Source organism: Petaurus breviceps, unplaced genomic scaffold (assembly GCF_028583685.1).
Source record: "Petaurus breviceps papuanus isolate PSGF00001 unplaced genomic scaffold, PetGlider_PUasm1.0 90825, whole genome shotgun sequence".
NCBI lineage: Eukaryota > Metazoa > Chordata > Mammalia > Diprotodontia > Petauridae > Petaurus > Petaurus breviceps.
The window spans coordinates 22,490,717-22,506,658 of NW_027187353.1; the positions used below are offsets into that span (position 1 = coordinate 22,490,717).

Here is a 15,942-nt window from a genome sequence, read left to right on the forward strand (position 1 = left end):
TATTTCCCCATTTTTCTTTTATTTGTCTTCTTCACCCTTTTACACCCTAGTTCTAGCCTCAGTTTTACCCAAAGTTGATTTGAATTACACCAGATTGCAGCAAGCAGAGAAGGCTCAAATGGAAGCCGAGAATGAGGATGAGAAATTTGAACAAGAGTGTCTGAGTCAATCTGACAGCCTGCAGAAACAGATATCCCGAAAGGAGACACAGCTGTGAGTATCCTCTTCCCTTTAATCCAAAGAATTATGTGGAGGGGGGTATATGTATATGTATACATGCACACAGGTGTGTATGTGTGTGTACATGTGTACCCTGGTCTCAATACATTCCCATGATGGAAAAAATATGCCAATATTTCCTTTTATCTTATAATGAGGCTTGTTCTGATGTCCCCAGTTGATGATGGGGTAAGTCCCCCATAATCATTTTATCTTGTTTTCCCTTTTGATATATTCCCTTTACATTCCCATTAGAATGGAATCAGGAGAAGACTGAATTGTTCTTGTCCTTATTTCCCCAGTGCCCGTGCAGTACTTAAAACACAGACACTTAATTCGTTTTTGTGGCTTGTTTGGTGTTGCAGCATCTTTTTAAAAAACACATTTGTTGATTGTGGCCTTAGGTATCTCCTGATGCTGCCATTATTTCATAGATAACAGTCTGTGAGCTAATGTTCATGGAATTGTTTGACTGCTAGTACATTGGTGGTGTCGTCACTTAATGCCATAAGTATATGCCAGCGAGAAAGGACATCCCACGAGATTGAGGGCTGTTTTTTGTACCTTTCTTTGTTTCATGGATTGCCACGGCCAACAAGTTTATGGTAGTTGTCCATGGAAAGAAGAATTAATCTGTTGCCCAAACTGCTTCTGCCTTGGAGGATTTACCAAAGCCTGTTCTCCATTGGCATAATCTTCAGAATACCAGGATTACCCCTTCCCCGTGGGGTAGTACTCAAAGTGGAGCTTGTCTGCATTGGCTACCATTATGAAATCTAGATTCATTCCACTAGGAAATGTTTTGTATACGAATGGGAATACATATTACTTGAAAGTGAAGTGCTAACTTTTTGCAGAAACATTAGAATTAATATTGAGAACAGGAACAGTAATTTGCCACGTTGCCCAAATATATTCTCTTTTTAACATACTTCAAGTCAGTGAGTTACTAAACAGTAATATTTAGTAGCATCATGCTTATTTCTGGAGCTATGAAGACCAAAAAAAACCCAAAACCACACAAAAGTGCTGTTGCCTTTAAGGAGCTTACATTCTACCAGAGGCCAACAACATGTACTCAGATAAATGCAAATATAGACAAAATAAATACAGAGTTATTTCAAGGGGCAGGAGAGAGTACTAACAACTTGGTGGTCATGGAAAATGCCTTGCATGGAAGATGTTAACTGAGCTGAGCCTCATGTGGGGGGCTGGGAATTCTGAAGTGAAGAGAAAGCTGTGCAAAAAGTATGGAGAGAATGGTCATGGATGAGGAAGTAAGTAAGCCAGGTTAAGGGGAATGATGTCAAATCAGTCTGAGAAGATAGGATGTATCATTCTCTCCTTCAAGTCTGACCCTAGACAATGGAACAGATGCTGTGGGGGACACCTTTGGGAGCCAGTTAAAGGAGTGAATCAGTAAGAGCTTGGTAATTAAGTAGGCAAGTCACTTAACCTTTATAAGTGAACTTAGCCATGTGACAAGCTTATCTCAGGGCTTCTTACCACTTCCTGCCTTTTACTGCTGTGCATTGGACATGTCTTAGAAGACTGGAATCTTCACCAGGGCACGAGGTGTGTCTTCCTTAAATTTTGTCTGTGTTCCAACACCAAGTACATTGTACTGCATACAGGAGATACTTATTGACCAGCTTATCCACCCTACTAGGCTGTAAGCTGCTTGATTTAAGCTCTTTTTTATTCAAGTTTTTACTAGTTTCAGAACATTGCATAGTAGCTACTCAATAAGGAAGGAGTGTCCTAGAGTGAAAAGGGCACTGGATTTGAAGTCAGAAGATCTGAATTTGAATCCTGGTTCTACTACTACATGTCTTTATGACCTCTTACAAATCACTTGACATTCTTAGCCTTTGTTGGAACATGGAACCCTTTGGCTGTCACTCTGGTGAAACCTGTGACCCCTTCTCAGAATCATGTTGTTTTCTCTTAAAATTAGTAATTGAAATTGGTGAAAATAAATATATTTTCCCCATCCAACTTCATGGGCCCCTTGAAACCTATTCAGGGGCCCTTGGACCTCAGGTTAAGAACCCCCAGATTAAGTGATATTCAGGTCCCTTCCATTTCTAAACCATAGGGTGTTGTTACACAAGTGACAAAATTATCATGCTTTTGAAATGTGGGAAACAGCCCAGCCTAATTAAGAGAGTATTGGCTTTACAGTCAGGAAGCCCTTCCTGAGTTTGATTCTTGCCTCAGTTACTAGCTGTGAGATCCTGAACAAATCTCTTAATATCTATGAAACTCATCTAGAATACTAATTCCATATGGTTATTGTGTGAATAAAATGGGAAAATGTTTATAAAGTACTTTACACACCTGGTAGAGTTCTATAAGTGCTAGAGAGATAGTCCTGCAGTCAGGGAGATATGGGGTCAAATCCTGCCTTAGACAGATGTTCTCCAGTCGTGGCACCCCACTTGGCCACTCTATACCTCAGTTTACTCAGCTTTAAAATGTGAAGCATGGATCAGATGGCTTCTGAGGTTCCCTATATTGTTTACATTATACAGGTGTCATAGTAGCGAGTAAAATTTCAGCAATTGTTATGGGCGACTGCCAATCACAGACTGCCTTCATTGTTCTAATTTTGTAAGCTAATAACTTTTTCTTTCTTTTTGTGCTTTTTCTGTCACTCAAAATTACTGTTCTCTTCCCATCATATCTGCTTCGTAGCATCTGTATAATTTGTTCACTGTGGCCTTGGACACAAGGAGAGAGCCCATTCAGCTTAAGGATTGATTATCCAATCCTTACTTTGCAGTGTTAGTTCACCTTTCATGGGTGCTCTGACATGAGCTTTTATCTTAAAAATGGTGGGCAGAAGTAGTGCTTACTGATTCTGTGTCCACGGTGGTGATGGACTTAATAGCTAGTAGATTGCAGTTGGATAGTACAGATGCTGGGAATTCTGATTTGTGCTACAGATTGGTAGGCAGTCACATAGTGCCTGATTTCAACAATAAAGGACTCTGTGGTGATTAAAATTTAAAAATATATATAGAATTAATTGGTGTTGTGTGAAGGATACCTTATTCTTTTTATTCATTGCTGTAACGAGCATTTATTTATTTTTTAAATATACATTTTATATTTATATTTATTTTATTTCTCCCATTACATGTTGAGTTTTTTTTTAATATGACGGTTTTTTTTAAAAGTTTGAGTTCCAAATTCTGTCCCTCCTCTCCCTCTCCTCCCCTCTCTTTGATATTACTATAAGAAAATGAAAAATAGCATGCTTCAGTCTGTATTCAAACAATCAGTTTTATCTCTGGGAGGGGATAGTATGCTTCATCAATAGGCCTTTGGGATTGTCTTGGATCATTGTACTGCTGAGAATAGCTGAGTCATTGACAGTTTTTCATTTAACAGTGTTGCTGTTACTGTTATTGTCATTCTCCTGGTTCTGTTCACTTCACTCTGCATCAGTTCATGTAAGTCTTCTCAGGTTTTTCCAAAATCATCCTGCTTATCACTTCTTACAGCACAATAATACTCCATTATTGTCATATCACAGCTTGTTTAGCCATTCCCCAATTGATAGGCATCCCTTTGATTTTCTTTTCTTTTTTTTTAAAGCAATTGGGCTTAAGTAACTTGCTCAAGGTTACACGGCCAGTTATTTTTGTGTGGGTGCTGAGTATCTGAGGCCAGAATTGATCCCAGGTCTCCTGACGCTGGGGCCAGCACTCTTACTCACTGCGCCACCTGGCTGCCCCATCCCTTTGATTTTCAATTCTAACCACAAAAAGAGCTGCTATAAATATTTTTGCACAACTAGGTCCTTCCCCCACCCCCTTTTTAAAAATATTTTTGGGATATAGACCTAGCAGTTGTATTGATGAATCCAAGGGTTTGCACAGTTTTTTAGCCCTCTGGGCATTAGTTCCAAATTGCTCTCCAGAGTGGTGGATCATCAGTTCACAACTCCACCAGCAGTGCATTAGTGTCCCAACTTTCACACATCCTTTCCAACATCCATCATTTTCCTATTTTGTCATATTAGCCAATCTGATAGGTATGAGGTGGTACCTCAGAGTTTTAGCAAGCATTTCTTAAACAACCAATCAACCACCAAATGTTTGTTAAGCTCTCTCTTCCAGGAGAGGAGGAGACAGACACAATGAAACAGTATCTGCCCACAGGGAGCTTACACTGTGATAGAGGAGACAGCACATACATACATAAGTATATCTGAAATCCCGAGGTGATTTGGGAGGGAAGGCAGTGATGGGGGGCTGGGAGGAGATCAGAAAAGGCTCTGTTTAGAAGCAGCACCTGGACATCTCAGAGGCCCAGGTAAAGAAGGAATGCATTCCAGGTGTGGGGGACAGCCAGAGAGACATTTGTATTTGCCTCTCAAGACCCTAGGGAGCCAGTGGAGTTGATTCAGTAGGGGAATGACATGATCAGATGTCCACTCTAGGAATATCACTTGAGCAGCTGTGTGGGGAACGGTTTGGAGAAGGGAGAGACCTAAGGAAGGGAAACTCACTTGAACAACATTCCAGGTTAGAGGTGATGAGAATTTAAACCAGGAGGCCATGAGAGTGGAGGAGGAGGGACATAGGTTGTGAAAAACTTGACAAGGTTGGGTCACTGACTGCCTGTGTAGAAGAGTAAAGAGTTAGGGACGATGCCAAAGTTGTGCCCCTGGGCGACTGCAGAGATGGTGCAGCCTGCAGCAGGAAGAGGGGAGGTAGTGGAGATGATGAGTTTGGGTATGTTTGAGATGCCAGTGGGAATGGTTTGAAATGTAATAAGCAGTTAGTTGATGACGTGTGCCTGGAACTCCGAAGAGGGACTAGGGTTTGACCTAGAGGTCTGAGTACTGTCAGCACAGAAGTGACAGTTACTCGTAAGAGCTGAGGAGGTCAGTGAGCAGGAGCAGGGAGAGAAGAGAAAACCAATGACAAAGCTTTGGGGTGCACTTAGACTTAGGGGATGGGCTGTGGGTGATGATCCTGCAAAGGAGACGACAGATGCTGAGACAGCTGGGGGACAATCAGGGGAAAGCAGTAGAGAGGAGAAAGCTGGTCAGCAATGCTTCGCACGTCGTAGATGCTTAGTAAATGTTGAGGTCCCGAAGGAAGAGGATTAATAAAAACCATCAGACTTGTCAATTAGGAGATCATTGGTAAAGTTGAAAAGAGCAGTTTTAGTTGAGTAATGAGGCTGGAAACTAGATTGTAAAGGGCAGAGGATCAGAAGGAGGGCACGTGGGGGCAATGTGTGGATGTAGCTTTTTACAGGAGTTTGGCTGTTCCAGAGAGGAGAGAGAAAGGAAGACAGCCTGTGGGAGGTAGGGCCTCAGTGGGGATGTTTTAGGCATGGGGAGAGCTGTAGGCATGTTTTTAGGCAGAAGAAACCATGGATGGAAGGAGATTAAAGAAGATGAAATGATTGTAAAGTACCTGCTGAGAGAGATGGAGGAAGATGATGGGATGAAAGGTGCATGCACAGGGCTTGACCCTGGCAAGAAGGGCTGTCTGGAATAGAGAGAATAGCCGGGGATGTCAGAGAGCATTTAGGAGAGAACATGGCATGGCTCATGGTTTCACTTCTTTCAGTGAAGTATGAGTGGAGGGTCTGTTAAGAAGGGGAAGGGAGGGGTGCTGTGGGAGCCTTGAGGACGCTTGGGACTGCAGAGAGCAGGTGATTGGGAATCGCTCGGGAGGAATGAAAGATTGCTTTGTTGTGGCAACGTCCAGTCGCCATTTGATAGCAGCAGGTAGCCGCCAGGGTTGCATGTTCAGCAGCAGGTGAGTAGCAATGAACACAGTCGATCATGGGAGTGATCCAAGACTGGAGCTTTTCAGCATGAAAGCTGCAGGAACCAGGCAAGAAGGAAGCAACACATTGAAGGGTTAACTCTAGGGTCCTACTGTGTGCAAGGCTCTGTTTGGCACTAGAGATACACAGAAAATAATGAAATGTCCCTGCCCTGGAGAAGCTTCAATTCTATTGAGGGACACATCATGGATGTAGATAATAAATAAATATATAAAAATCAAATCCAAATTTACTATCTTATAGAAACAATCTGTTCTAAGCCACAAATAACTTCTGGAGGAAATGATGGTGCTGGCTGTTTATGAGCTTTTCAAACTTGAAAATGCTAATTATTATCTATTTTAATTGTGAATTTTAAAAACATCAGCAAATAAAGAACAGAAAAAGGGATTGTATATGAAAATAAACTTCTGCACATATTTACTTAAGTGTGTTAAATTTAAAACTTTATTAAGTTGTCCTGCTTGTCTGCCATTTTCTGTACTTGATGAACTTCCTTTTTTTTTTTTTTGTGGAGGGGGAAAGGCAAGACAATTGGGGTTAAGTGACTTGCCCAAAGTCACACAGCTAGTAAGTGTTAGGTGTCTGAGGCTAGATTTGAACTCAGGTCCTCCTGACTTCAGGCCTGGGCAGTGCCCCTTGATGAACTTCTAAATCAGTGTCACTAACTGTCCTGAGCCCTGGTATTTTGTTTCTGTTTGTGATTAAAGGGCTCAGTTGGAAACGGATTTGAAGATTGAAAAGGAATGGAGACAAACTTTGCAAGAGGATCTTCAAAGGGAGAACGATGCTCTCTCTCATCTGAGAAATGAGACGCAACAAATCATTAGTCTTAAAAAAGTAAATTGTGGTAAAACATTAAAGTTTATTTCAGCCGTTCTGTTTAGAAGGAGATGTATTTTCTTAGAAGCAGTCATTTTCACAGCCAGCCATGGTAACAGAATGTGTTCGGCATATGAAGTGTTACTTGGGTCAGCATTCTGCTAAAACGAATAGAAAGCAGTAGGTAGAATAGACCCATTATGATTGGGCATATGGAATGTTATTTGTATAAATATTTTGCTAAAATGAAAAGAAAGCCGTAGGTAGAATAGACCTGTTATAAAGTAGTTGTACCACCTGTGGGAAAGTCCTTATTTGCTTAAAAACTTAGAATGTGTTGCTTTCTGAATAATAGAATGTAGACAATGCACAATTTTCTTTGTCTTAAGACATCTTTTAAAAAATTGTTTCCGAAGGAGTTTCTGAGTCTCCAGAATGAAAATCAACAATTGAAAAAAATACATCAGGACCAGGAACAAGCCCTTCAAGAACTTGGCAACAAGCTCAGCGAGTAAGTGTTCTTTCTACTTTCTTTAAATAGTTAACTTTTAAAAGTGTGTGTCTAGTCAGAGCCCATAAAGAGCGGGTTGTGGGGGAGAGGCGTCTCTGCTATTTAAAAGTGGATCTTGGGGTAAGGTGAACTGTGTTGCATGAATCAAGATTTTAGAGGAAAGCTGTAAATTAGGCAGCTTCACGTGTGGAGGATTGTGTCTGACATTGGGCTGCCATGTTGTAGGGACAATTTCTTCCCTGGAGAGCTTCTAGAAAAACTTCAATGACTAATCAGTCACTACTATTTAATAAGCACCTACTGTATGCCAGGTGCTTTCCTAAGAACTGGGAATACAAAAAAAGGCAAAGAAGAGAGACCCTACCCTGCTCTAAGGGAGCTCAGAGTGCGCTGGGGAGGCAGCATGCCGGTATCTTTGTATGGAGAGCTCTGGACAGCAGAAATTGGAGATGAATAGAGGGCAAGCACCAAGTTGAAGGAAGGCTGGGAAAAGCTGCTGGCACAAGGTGAAACTTGAGTTGAAATGTGAATGACACCCAAGAAGCTGGGGGACAGGGGTGTGGAAGAAGTGTGCTCCAGACATGGGGGACAGCGTCACTCCATTGCTGAGTGCATGGGGAGTGGAATGGGTAAGAAGACTAGAAAGGTGAGGAGAGGCCAGGTGAGGAAGGGCTTTGAAAGGCCACCAGGATCTTCTGTTTTGATCCAGGAAGTAACGGAGCCATTGGAGTTCACTGAGTACATGCAATGACGTGGTCAGAAGCTGTGTTCTAGGAAGATCAGTTTGACAGCTGAGTGGATGATGGATTGGATTGGGGCAAGGAGACTAAGCAGCAGGCCGTTGTGATGGCCTTGGCATGAAGTGATGAGGACCTGCCCCAGGGTGCTTGTGTTGTTAGAGGAGAGAAGGGGACATGATGTGGAAGATGTTCTAAAGGCAAAAAGGACAGGCCATGGAGGGGGTGACAGTGAAAAGTTGAGATCGACTTCTATGTTCACACCCATGACCAGAGGGAAGGTGGTAGCCGTGGCAGTAATTGGGAAGTTAGGAAGAGGGGAGAGTGGGTTGAGAGTTCAGTTTGGATGTCTTGAATTTACAGTGTCTACAGGACATCCAATTGGGATGTTTAAGAAACAGGGGACTGATGAGTAGATCTGAGAGTTATTTGGCATAGAGGTGTTAATGAAGCCCTGAGATCACCAAGTGAAATAGGGTAGTGAAGAGGAGCCAGGACCAAGCCCTCAGGGAGACTGAGGAGGAGGGGCCAGCTAGGCAGAACCACAAGAGAGCAGTGTCTTGAAGGCTTAGGAGGTGATCAGCAAGCCATCTGTACCAGGTATACAGATCGGAGTCTATAGAGAAGTCAGGAAGGGTAGGATGGAGAAAAGGCCTGTGGATTTGGCAGCTATGAGGTCACTGATAACTGTGGAGAGAATATTTTCAGCTGAGTGATGAGGTTGGAAGCCAGAATGTCGTTAGGAGGAGAGTGAGAAGGCAGTGGTCGTGCCCATTGCAGACAGCCTTCTCAAGGAGTTTTGACCCCAGAAGCAAAGAGAGAGGAATGAGAGCTGGTGGAGGTGCATGGATTAAATGAGGGTAGTGTGAGGATGGGGGAGATGGGCCTAGGCAGTAGAGAAGCAGCTAGTATATAAGGAGAAACTGAGAGAGAATGGCAGAAGGGGACCGTCTGCCCACTTGTGCTTTTAGAGGGGCTAGCTCAGCAAGGGTAAGTCCACCTGGCCATGTGAACTAGGGGCGAGTGTATCTTTGTGAATGACCTTAGGGGGAAAGAAGAGGTTTGGAAAAGCCACAGTGGTGAGCGGGACAGGGATTTAGTTGGGAAAGTGTAGAAGGATTGCCAGGCCATAGTGAGGACCCAGCTGAAATTATGTAACATAAACTTGTAGTGGACCCCATCAGTGCAGTTTTGTGATACTCTCCATCGTCATTCAGCAACAGAGAAGGAAGATCTTCCCTAGGATGAGGAGGCAGGGGGTTGGGCTTGTTCACCAAGATTGGGGAGGGAAGTGAATGTTGCTCATTCAGGGGTAATGGTTCAGAAAGAATGAGGGATTGAGGTCATCGGAAGGATGAAGAGAATGGGGCAGGGGGTAGCAAGGCAGAGAAAGGTGTAATCAGATGAAAGAATTTTGGAGCTCGTGAACATGGAAGTGGAGGCACAGGGTGTGACCATCTCTTTGTTTTGATGTGGTGGGATGTAGATCATTGGAAACGGGTGACTTGAGGAATTGGGGGATACAAAGGTCCTGGGGGGAGTATCTGTGCATATGTCCAAGTCCCCTAGTCTGAGTGCAGGAGTTGGAGAGGGGAGAAAGACCGCGAACCAGACCCTTGTCAGGGATATTGTAGAGGGATTTTATATTGCTGAAGGTTAAACAAATCAGCTCTGAGGCTTCTTCCAGTTCTGATACTCGGATAACCTGAAAGTAGTGATAGTGACTGGTACAGTGAGGGGACTAGAAATTCTGCTGTGGGACAGACAGTCTGTTTACCCTATAGAAGATGAGACGTAGTAGGGGCAGTGAGGGCTGTCTGCAAACGAGAACCATTTTGTAGTTTACCAAATGTGATACATAAATTCTCTTTGAATCTTTGAAGTGTCCTTGTGAAGTAGGTAGTACCAGTACTATTAAGAGGACCAGCCCTGGGGTCGGAGGGCCTTGTTTCCAATCCTGCCTCTGACCAGAACCACTGGGGTGAGCTGGGACAAGTCACTAAACCTTCCGGGGACTCCTTTTCTCCCTCTGTAAAATGAGATGGTCTAGATGCCCAGTCACTTTCTAGGGGATTATTGTCTTTAAGCATCTGAAGCCAATGTTGGCCTCTTTCTAATCTCTTTTAGATCGAAACTTAAAATAGAAGATATAAAAGAGGCCAACAAGGCGTTACAGGTCAGTAGAAAGAAATCTCTTCCCTTCAGATACTGATGTTGATTAACATTGTGTCCATAAAATGAAGCCCCAACACACAAAGAAAAAATATTCATTAAAAGACAATAATTCAGATTGAATGCCTTGAACAGTGTTGGTCCTTAATGATGGTGCATTCATTCCCTTTCTTTCTCTAGAGCGTGAAACGTTCTGTACTCTTGTGTCAGTCATGGTTACTGTGTTAGGACAGCCACGCTTGGGTGGGTTTTTTTGTTCATATTAAGGAAGGTTAGTGTGGATGTTGGACATTGGGCAGTGATTACCGTATAGAGAATTAAATCAGTGAAACGTTTCGAACAACACAGCGCTCTCCGCCCATTTAAAGTGAATGCTCGGTATTTGGAACCTCTCAGTGCTTGGGGTGAAAAAGCATTTGTTCTCAGGATCTTGTTTCCTAAAATTATCACGATCCTGCAGACCAGCCAGTGAAAGAATTGGGCCCCCAGAGGGAACCATTATGGTAGGGAAAAAATTTTTTAAAGGGACAGTTTTGAACAATTAAGAAGAAAAGGGTGGAGCAAGGGATGGAGCACTGATGCTGGAGTCAGGAGGACCTGAGTTCCAATCTAGCCTCAGACACTTGGTAAAACTGTGTGACCCTGAGCAAGTCACTTCCCACCCTTATTGCCTCCAAAAAAAAAAAGGAAAAAATATAAAAAGGTTGTGGGGTTTTTTTAAAGGATTATTAAATTTACATGTAAGCAATCTTACCACCTTCCCCCTTTTGTAGAGGCAGCGCAGTCTTCACAGAGACATGTAACACCCTGTAACAAAACCTTTATCTAGCCTCAGTTGTCTTCCTTTTTTGTGCAGATAACTCAGGGCAGTGAGTTATATAACTATATATATACACACATACACATGCGCACACATACATACACACACATATAAACACAGGGCTTGGAGTCAGGAAGACTCATCTTCTGAATTCAGATCTGGCCTCACATTTACTAGCTGTGTGACCCTGGGCAAGTCACTTCACCCTGTTTGCCTCAGTTTCTTCATCTGTAGAATGAGCTGAAGAAGGAAATGGCAAACTTCGCCAGTAACAAATGTGCTCAGGAAGAATCAGATGTGACTGAAAATGACTGAACAACAACCAAAACTCTCAGCTGCAAAGTATTTTGCTGCCTGTGGAACAGTAAAAGACAAAAATGAATATGGAAAGTATTGCGGCATTCTCCTTGCTCCCTCCCCCTCTATTATATAGATTCTGCTGTACAGATGTTGTCTTCCATCTCTGGGACTCTGGTGTACTCCGTGGTGAAGGGCGAGGTTGGCATCCCTCAGGATCTGCTTGCCAGTCCTGAATTGTGTGGCAGCACCGCCACGTACTTAGGTGCTGCTGACAGGACTGTGCTGGCCGGTGTACCTTCCAGCAGAGGAGGAGGCATAGGGGCCTTCCTTGCATCACCAAATGCTGCTTTTTCTTTTTTGGAAGCAGCCATTAAGTGACTTGGCCCAGGGTCACACAGCTGGGAAAGTGGAGCTCAGGTCCTCCTGACCCCACCGCTGGTGCTCCATGACACTGGGCCACCCAGCTCCAGATGGACTGGGGGTCACGTGACCCCATCTGCCTCAATATTCTGCCTCTCTGCCACCCTCAGCCCCTCTGATTGAAGGTGGAGCCAAAACCTCCTCTTAAGGAGGGACCCAGCTCAGAACATCTCTCCAGCTGTACTACTTTGGAACTAGCTTGACTTCTCCATCAGTCCCCAGTGTTGATGACCTTCCCCACCCTGGCCCCACTGCCCCTTCACAGCTTGGCTCCTTTAGGACAGGCACAAGCTTTTCTGTGTCTGTATCCCTAGGGCTTATTAGCACAGTGCCAGGCACACAGGTGCTTACTGACTGAATGATTATTGATCGATGATTATTGCCCCCAAAGGAAATGAGAGAAATGAGATTTTATGCATGTGCTCGCCTAAGCAGCCTAAGCATGTTGGAGGGTAACATCCCTAAAGTCCCACAGTGTCTTTAGGGCCCTGATTGTCCAGCTCGAACAATCATTCCAGATACAATAAGATGTCATTATTACAGGGAGTCATGTGCCTGTGTGAAGGCGCTACAGAGGGGGAAAGGTAGGAAGATTGCTTACATGTAAATTTTAGTATCCTTAAAACACCTAACTTTTTTCTATATTATTCCTTAATTTTATTTTATTTTATTTTTTAAGCAATCGGGGTTAAGTAACTTGCTCAAGGTTACACGGCCAGTGATTTCTGGGTGTGGTGCTGAGTGTCTGAGCCCGGGATTTGATCTCCAGGTCGTCCCAACACTGGAGCCGGTGCTCTTACTCGCTGAGCCACCTGGCCGCCCCTAAGCAATTGGGGTTAAGTAACTTGCTCAAGGTTACACGGCCAGGTGTTTCTGGCTGGGTGCTAAGTATCTGAGCCCGGGATTCGATCTCCAGGTCTTCTCAACACTGGAGCCGGTGCTCTTACTTGCTGTGCTACCTGGCTGCCTCATTATTCCTTAATTTTAAAAAATTGTCATTCTTAATGGTCCCCTCCTTTTCTTCCCAACTTTCTACCATAAATGTGAGTGAAGGCTTTTTATGGCCTCCCGGGGAAGCTCAGTGAAGATTGGTGTAAGATCAGTAGTCCCTGCCCTTACCACCTTCAGGCCTACATGTACATGGATGCAGGATCACTAATCAACATGAATTTGTACATGCTTCTAAAGGTTTGAAAGGACGGTGACTCTCCCTTCTCTCTCTAGGGTCAGGTTTGGCTGAAAGATGAAGAAGCCACACACTGTAAATTATGTGAAACAGAATTCTCACTTTCTAAAAGAAAGGTAAGCTAGGAGGGCAAAATTATATTCTGATACATGGGGAGGAGAGGGATCCATTCGTGATTTGGGGTTTATAAAACCTTTTTTTTTCCTGTTGTTTTCTAAAAGCACCATTGTAGAAATTGTGGGGAAATTTTTTGTAATGCCTGCTCTGACAACGAACTGCCTTTGCCTTCATCACCGAAGCCTGTTCGAGTCTGTGATTCCTGTCATGCGTTGCTGATTCAGAGATGCTCATCAAACGTGCCCTGAGACTTGTAAAGTACATCCTAACTGGGGTGGTTCAGAGGGTGCACATTAGACATACACCTGATTAAGCCGTCTTCACCATAGCGTCAGAAACTTCTGGCTCATGCTTCATATGGTCATACTCACAGACCAAAAGTTGTACCCTATTAACTCCAACACTACAGAAATTCTGATGAAGATTTAAAGTTTACTTTCTATTTTCTAATGCTTTTAATTTCTAAGTAAAATGCCTTTGTAAATACCCTTTAACTATCCTTGCAAACATCAAATTTTCAACAGGCTAGGCACATTTCTTTTAATGTTAATTTAAGTAACAATGAAAATAACTAGACTTAATTCATAATGAGTTGTTAGGGTAACAAATGTAATAACCAAGAAAATGGAGGTCTTTTAAAGGCCACATAGATATACACAATAACAAGATTTTTGCCTTATCTTAGACCTTTCCAAAATACTAGGCTTGTTATATTCTGCCTAATTGATTCAAAAGAGTTGCTATTTTTTGATGGTGCCTGCAATTCTTTTTAAATGCACTTTATAAGCTTCATAGTTCTCAGAAAAATACTGTGCATAAGAAAAAAATCAATTTTGCAAGTGTTTCTATTTTACAGACCAATTATACCAAGAACTGGTATATATTTTTTTCATCACAATACATACTGGTTGTGAAGAATTGAGTATGGTTATAATAGCATATTAGGGCAATTACTCATGTTTACTTGCCAACTTCTCATTCCTCCAGAACACATTTAGTTTCATGTTTTCTTCTTCTACCTTTTAATAACAGCTGCTAAAGCCAACAGAAGCTTTTTTTGTCCAGGGGGAGGGGATGGTTGCACTAGACTTGTTGGAAGTTAACATACAGTTTCACTTTTTTTTTACCTCCCTCTCTAGGACATGGGGGTAGTTCTTTCCCCAGCCAAAAGTGTCAGGTCTGCAATTTTCAATCTTTGACTTGCCAGTCATCCCTGCCTTTTTACATGAACATAAGAAAGTTCCAATTCTGTTTAAGTCATTATGAAAGGAGGGCAAAGTTAGGGGAATCTGAATTCCAGCTGACTTTGCCATTGATGGCTTGTGAAATTCAGTTGCCACTTCTGTTAAAAAAAAAAAAAGAGCATCGCTCAGATTAACATAGAACCAAAACTCATAGAAGGTTCTCCCAAACACCATTTCTTCTCTCCCCTGTCGGGGTGGTCGGGGGGTTAATTTATACAGGTATTGAGGTAAACCCTAAAAATGTGTTAGCAGTATTATGTTAAATACACTTTAGTTATTTTTAATGCCAATACAACTATTGAAATCATTGAGTAAGCTTATGCTTGAACCATTTCAGATCAAAATACTTTAAACTGGAAACGGAGTATACACTAATCCCATTTATACTTTAAGCATGAAAGAGAAATTCAGAGTAGAATCATTTACATTGCTGCATTTAAGAGAGTCAATTAGTATTTCTTTCTAAGGATGGTTTTAAATTATCTTAAAGTTATGCAAGAAAGGAGAAAGTTTTCTCATTTAACCATCTTTTTCTTAAATATATAGAACTCTACTGCAAAACTCCATTTTACACTCCAGACTGTCACTCTTGTGCAGCTTAGTTCACTAGAGCTGGCCTAGTATTTTGCAAGGTTTGCAGAGCACTTTACATTTCCACTTGCTATGACTTTACCATGGATCACAGTGAATTTACTTTGACATTACTGGGAACATGATTTGAGAAATCAATAGTGGGAATCCAAAGGGCCAATTCAGTTTAGAAGTCCTGCAGTAGGTAGACAAAGGGTTTTTTACTTTTCTTGACCTGAAATGGCAGCTGGGAAGCTATTCAATTACCATGAAAAAAGTCCCACATCTAGTCCAGTCCCAAAGGGCATTTTTAATGAACTTGTTTGTGCTTTGAGGAGTTCAGTAACATCTCAAAATGTCACTTACACAGCAAGTCACATCAGGTTCAGCAGGTGAGCCTTGAATTGTCTTGTTATGGTTGTCGTATTGTGACATGCTGTAATTTGCCAAACTTGGACAGGTTTTTTGCTATCTCCCAACAGAATTGCTAATGTATTCATCTATTCATGTTTACATACTAAGGTTCATAAAACAGGCAACTAATTCTTAGCTCTTCATTATTGCATGTATCATTCTGACCCAGTTATACATTTTGGTTTTATATACATTTGTATCGTGCTTTAAAAGTAATTCTCCCTTGATGTAAAATGAACAAAATACAAGATTATATATTTTAGGTAAATTGCTTGGTCTTCCCTTACTAGATAAATCACTGCTGTGGCAAACACAAATGTCACACTAATGCTCTCACAAAAACAAATCTTTGAATCTACAGTTGTTCTAACTTTATAGTGTTTTTTAATGTGACTTTTTGGGGTAAATGTAAATAAAGATAATACAAATATAGTTTGCCCTAATGGAAGCTTTACTGTCACTGGGTATTGGAACCTTTTATATCAAAAAAAATTTTAAGATTAAATAGCATATAGGTAAAGCGGCAGTTTTAGCATTTGTTCAGGTTTTAAAGTCAAGTAGTTCAGGCCTTGAAGAAAAAAAAAAAGCATAAT

At 42.1% G+C, this 15,942-nt stretch overlaps 1 protein-coding gene across 2 annotated transcripts in view; it reads left to right on the top strand.

Annotated features, from left to right (window-relative positions):
* The window catches only part of RUFY2 (RUN and FYVE domain containing 2), a 44,200-nt gene extending 28,419 nt beyond the window's left edge, over positions 1-15,781 (top strand). For both annotated transcript variants that reach the window (XM_069071488.1, XM_069071489.1), the window contains exons 13-18: positions 94-213; positions 6,747-6,876; positions 7,275-7,369; positions 10,234-10,282; positions 13,043-13,120; positions 13,226-15,781. In XM_069071488.1, coding sequence (XP_068927589.1) covers positions 94-213; positions 6,747-6,876; positions 7,275-7,369; positions 10,234-10,282; positions 13,043-13,120; positions 13,226-13,369 — 616 coding nt within the window. In that variant the 3' untranslated portion in view covers positions 13,370-15,781. The remainder of the gene's footprint in view (positions 1-93; positions 214-6,746; positions 6,877-7,274; positions 7,370-10,233; positions 10,283-13,042; positions 13,121-13,225) is intronic.
* Positions 15,782-15,942: the final 161 nt, after the last annotated feature.